Source organism: Cenococcum geophilum (assembly GCF_001692895.1).
Source record: "Cenococcum geophilum 1.58 unplaced genomic scaffold K441scaffold_4, whole genome shotgun sequence".
Lineage (NCBI taxonomy): Eukaryota > Fungi > Ascomycota > Dothideomycetes > Gloniales > Gloniaceae > Cenococcum > Cenococcum geophilum.
Genome location: NW_027137562.1, coordinates 149,240 through 154,653, shown reverse-complemented (window position 1 = coordinate 154,653; position 5,414 = coordinate 149,240). Strand labels below are relative to the sequence as shown.

Below are 5,414 nucleotides of genomic sequence, written 5' to 3'. Positions count from 1 at the left end.
TATCTATAAGGTATTAGCGACCTACTTATATAAGTACACATCTAGAATTTAGTAGAATTTAGTAGAATTTGGTAAAACTTGGCGGAATCTCTATATACTATATAGGTATAATATAAGGCTAAAGTATGGGGTTAGCAGTAGATTTAACGGGTATACTGCTTTACTACTATACGCCTGGCTATATATAAATAACCTATAACTTACCAGTAAAGTATATACCTATCTTTTCGTGCGCAAAATTAGGATACTCTTTCCCTTTTTAATTTTTCCTTATTAAGGTTTTTTATGGGGTTTTATTAAGGCCTAAGTACGTAAAGGATTAGGGACGACCCTTTTTAAAGGGGGGGGCATTATTAGGTGAAACCTAAGCATATAGTTATATAGCTGCGAGGTACAGGCGACCCGCAGGCNACTCGCCTNTGAGGNANGTACGCTGCACGTGCCTATGGAAACCCCTTACCTCGCACCTCAGACTCCTCCTTCTCCCTTAAGGATTCGTCTCTGTCTATACAATATACCCTATTGTTCCATCATTGAGCTCCCTATCCACATCCTCACCTCACATATAGACTTCTCTTTTTTTAAGTATGATGAAAATAAGTAAATAATTAAAGACTGAACTGTCTTGTTACTATAAGAAAGCCTAATTCACAACTCGTCTCGTTTTCGCAGGGATCCCGATGATGCCTGTCGTAGTCTATATAACCCAACCGAATGCCTCTCGACCATGGCTGTCCACGTCCCCATTGGTTGGATGCTGCCTACTTTAGCTCCGAATAAGGCCGTATCGTTATTCATCAAGCCTTCAGCATAACTTGTAGCCGTAGCATTATACTGTGTGACGGTGCTATTGTCATTATTTGTTAAGTTCATCGCAGTGCCATTAATGATAGATGCAGCTTCGTTATTACCCATTCGATTTGCCCACAAGTCATAGACGTCCCATGTCTCGCTTAATTGGGGCGGCGCTTGGTATGCGCCAGCTGTCCTAGGATCAAGAAAGATATCGTTCAGACTCGCATTCATCATCATACTAGTATTTCCAGCATTGAGAAGCGCGATAGCTTGGTCTCCGTTGTCAAGACTGCGTGTCCAGAGCGCAATCTCACCTTGGCCAGTCTCGTCGGGATTGACAAAGTACTGCCATTTGCGGATTGCGGCACTGGCAGATGGATCTTGATTGAGAGCAATGACAGCAGGATTTGAGTAAATAGCGAGGTTTTGGGGACTGAGAGCGAGAACGTTTGTGCCAATAAGCAGTGGTGAAGCGTTCATGGCCCACATTGAAAAGTGAACAACGTATTCACTGTCTACGAGTATAGTCAGTCTGTAGTTTATAAAGGGTGGGTGTTGATTCTGTGGCTGACCAGTTTGACCTCCATTGCCGACCTCTAGCATATCCATGTCATTGAAATATCCTGACATTGTCCTTGACTGAATTGCGGCCATTTTATTTAGGATGTTCATAATTGAGCAATGAAAACCGGGCCACGGGCATCCAATGCTTTCCGTGCATGGGCAGCGGCTATCAGGACGGTTAAAAGAGTCATACACATCTCCTGACATACGCCCTGAGTTGGCTATCGTGTATGCCCAATCGAAAGGATTATCATCGCCCCAGTTACACTATATATTGACTTAAGCTGACTGATTCTCTAAGATGTGGGTTAAACGGTTAGATCCGTCAAAGAAATTAACATACCATTGAATAAAGAATCGGGCGGCCAGTCTTATTCAGGGCTTGAGACATGACATTGTAGCGATTGAATGAAATTTGAGCAGTACCCGATTGGCCTTGGTTGAAACAGTTGTCATATTTGAGATAGTCGACGTCCCAGCTGGCCCACAGGTCGGCGTCTTTTTGCTCAAAACCTAAAGAGCCCGGGTATCTGCCGCATGTGAATACCCCAGCCGAAGAATACATCCCGAATTTCATTCCCATGCCGTGGAGCGTGTCGGCAACATATTTCATGCCCTAGAATATTACAGGTTAGTATCGGTACCGATGAAAGTTCTATGAAACTATGTAATTCATACATGAGGGAATTTCTCGGCTGCAGTTTATTAGCGTGGTTGATTGCTGCTTGTGAGGTATGAACTCGACTCACAATTTTCAACTAGATAGCCACTAGAGTTGCGCCCAATAGACCAGCAGTCATCGAGAACGATGTACTGATACCCAAGATCTCGCAGGCCATAATCAACCATTGCTTGGGCTGTATTAAGCAGGAGGCTTTCATTGACATTACATTGAAAAGCATTCCAATTATCCCAGCCCATTTGGGGAACGAGATTGAGGCCATTGTAAGATGATGCGCCAGGTACGATGACTTTCCCAGTGCTGTTATCGATGTACGATACGACTTGTCCTACTAGCAGAGCAGTGACTTTGCATATCCACGCTAGAGAGATGCCCGCCATATTCGGTGGAACAATCTCTGGGTGGGGAAATCCGAAGATTTGATTGGGATAGTAACACCTGAGCAAGTCATGGTAATGAGCGATTTAGTACCTTATATACCCAGCTCGAGGAGGAGTATTGAAGTAAAGAGTTTGTTGAAGGATCCGCGCCGGGAACAGGTCTTCCGAATGCTATCGTCATTTTTTGCCGAGAATACTGCGGGGTTGCGGGTATAATCCCGGATGAAGACGATCGCTCTCAAAACGAGATTTTCGAGAATACCTCGATGAAATGCAATTGTGGGATGGGGTAGCGTCCAGAGCCTTGCGCGTTGGTATCACTTTGCATGACGGGAAGTGTTTGATCAGTGTGCTTGTGAGCTTGCCTGAAAGCAGGATAGGCTTCTGGTGATTCTTGTGAGAGAAACACCTTCTGGCTTCATCCTGAATTGCTTAATAGCCTAGAAGTCTGCTTAGCAAACTTTGAGTACTGGACTGGACACTGACCACCTACTATGGAAGAATTTTCGGAAGGGTTTTCGGTACGGCGGAGATGAGCCTGTAAGAATACAAGGCGACCGGATCTTGGCTTTCCGGTTTCACGGCGTTTGCACGGATGTGCTTCCGCTTCGAGGTTTGAGCAATCGCTAAGCTAACTCTACATCTTCAGTAAATGCATACAATCGAGAGTGTTTTTTTCGCCTTATGTTCACGCTGAATGAAAATAGCCAGTAGGGAGTTGGTTGTCGCCTTGATTGTTGCCGGGTAGTTGATAGTACCTTTCTATAGAGTCACGTGATTGTGTTTTGGAAACTTGATGGATCCTTGCCAGTGTTTTAAGTCAGCTTCCGAACTTCCGCAACGGCTTCCCCTGAGCCAAGAGGAGACGCTTGTAGAGACGTATTTTCCACGATGCCTTTAGCAACAACGATTCCACCTGTAGCATGCCTACAGACAAGCGTTTTGATGACTTTCCTCCGCGCGTAAAGACTCCCAGCGAAGCTCCATTCAAATGGCCTCTCCGAAGGTCTCGCGCTCTGGCTCTCGTCGGCCTCTTTATTCTCTATTTAATCTTTCATGCCAGTCGTAAGCAACTAGTATCGCCCAATACCTGCAATCCCGATGGAGCAGACTGGTCTCGCTATGCCTACAGTCTCTATGCTACTGAGAGCGCCACCGTGTGCCATGCGGTGCTGGTATTTGACGCTTTGGAACGACTAGGAAGTCGAGCAGACCGAGTATTGTTTTATCCAGAATATTGGGACACTGTCGTCGAAAGTGCTATTGATCGGGATAGCCAGCTTTTGGTTTTAGCAAGGGATAAATATAGAGTGAAGCTTCATGCGACCAAGGTGCTGAGTGTGCAAGGGATAAGGACTCCAAGTATGCCATTGTAGCCCATATCAGAATCCTTCCTACGTCGGCATTCGAAATTGTTCCTAATAGTGCGCTCGCTCACTTTATCGTGACAGGTGCACCGAAACAAACCTGGGATGACTCGGTCACAAAATTCCTCGCCTTCGGCCTCACGAAATACCATCGCGTCCTCCACCTTGACTCCGATATTACTCTTCTCCAGCATCTGGACGAGCTATTCTTCCTTCCTCCTACCCTTATTGCTATGCCACGCGCCTATTGGTCTGATTTTAAACCCTGGCCGCTGACGAGTCTTCTCATGCTTCTCGAACCGAATACCCAGGAATTGGAGGGCTTTAAGACTTCTATAAAGGCCGGAGCGGAGGCAGACGTTGTTACATCTAAAAAGTATGATATGGATCTCTTGAATGATCGTTTCTCCGACAGCGCTCTAGTGCTCCCGCACCGACCCTACGCCCTATTAACTGGCGAGTTCCGTTCTCACAATCACTCTGCATACCTGGGGAATAATCGTGAAGAATGGGATCCAGATCGTATATTGAAAGAAGCTAAGCTTGTCCATTTCAGCGATTGGCCTCTTCCAAAGCCCTGGATCATGTGGCCGTCCGAGGGGCTGGCACAAATGCAACCAGACTGTGGGGGAAAGAAGGAGGGAACATGTAGGGAGAGAGTAATCTGGAAGGATTTATATGATGATTTTCGACAAAGGAGGAGGGACATCTGTAAATTATTGAGCGTCCCAGCACCGGACTGGGCGTCGCTCACTGGCAAAGGGAAGGCTGTACACAATATTACCTCGGCGGCGGTGCCTTAGAGGCCGAAAGAATTCACCGATATTACTACCAATATTCCGCAAGACCGATCCAATCTCAGAACTGAGATAAATATCTTGACATGTCTGCGACTAAAGGGTTGTCGACTTTATCCAGACCCTTGCTTCTATTTCCTAAGCCAATCAGTGTATACGAAACATTAGGGCGTGTTCTAATCGGTTTTGCCACATTAGAATTTAGATATACTTATGAAGATATTTGAGGGTGGGATAGAAGCATGAAGGTATGATATTTTAATTCAGAAATTAAGCAAAGACTGGGCATTATTCATATTCTTAATAAATACAGTTATTTCTGCATCTCTCTCATGCTGTGGTTCTGGCCTTCTCAATATTATTTGAGTTTAGCTCCCTCATCACGCCAGTATTTGCAACCCTTCCCGTAATGGCTGCTACGCCAACTTCCCAGAAAGTGGTCCGTGCGGAACACCGTTTTCAAATCAACGCGTATATCCATATAGAATTCAATCATTAATTACACCGCCACCATACCTTCCGATCATGCTAGAATTGATATAGACCGTTTTCAGAAGACTCTATAACGCCCCCCTAAATAAGACGGCAAAAACATCCCCCCAAACCCTAGCCGTTGCCCGAATTCAAACCTCTCTACATTAACTAAACCTCCTTTCTAACGTTAATGTACACAATCCTTTCGAGTTATTTAGACCATTCCTTACGGATGGGATTATAGATAAGCTTGTAGAGTGGGCAAACAAGCACGCGGAGCTCTATCCGCTAGATAAAGAAACAGAACACCCACGCGCATGGCAGCCAACATGCAGGCAGGAACTCTACGCGTACT

At 45.4% G+C, this 5,414-nt stretch overlaps 2 protein-coding genes across 2 annotated transcripts; one reads left to right on the top strand and one right to left on the bottom strand.

Moving 5' to 3' along the window:
- Positions 1-648: 648 nt before the first annotated feature.
- Positions 649-2,421, bottom strand: K441DRAFT_684206 (glycoside hydrolase family 27 protein; the record flags this gene model as incomplete). Its single annotated transcript, XM_067651757.1, has 5 exons — positions 649-1,310; positions 1,368-1,626; positions 1,703-1,975; positions 2,038-2,054; positions 2,109-2,421. The coding sequence occupies 5 exons, from the start codon at positions 2,419-2,421 to the stop codon at positions 649-651; spliced, it is 1,524 nt and encodes a 507-aa protein (XP_067508697.1).
- Positions 2,422-3,270: 849 nt separating this feature from the next.
- Positions 3,271-5,057, top strand: K441DRAFT_627366 (glycosyltransferase family 8 protein). The gene is made up of 2 exons (XM_067646168.1): positions 3,271-3,783; positions 3,873-5,057. The coding sequence occupies exons 1-2, from the start codon at positions 3,345-3,347 to the stop codon at positions 4,589-4,591; spliced, it is 1,158 nt and encodes a 385-aa protein (XP_067508696.1). The 5' UTR covers positions 3,271-3,344; the 3' UTR covers positions 4,592-5,057.
- Positions 5,058-5,414: the final 357 nt, after the last annotated feature.

Coding starts and splice junctions, on each gene's coding strand:
- K441DRAFT_627366 (XM_067646168.1), top strand. CDS start 3,345: ATGCCTACAGACAAGCGTTTTGATGACTTTCCTCCGCGCGTAAAGACT. Junction 3,784..3,872: donor GCAAGGGATAAGGACTCCAA/GTATGCCATTGT, acceptor TTATCGTGACAG/GTGCACCGAAACAAACCTGG.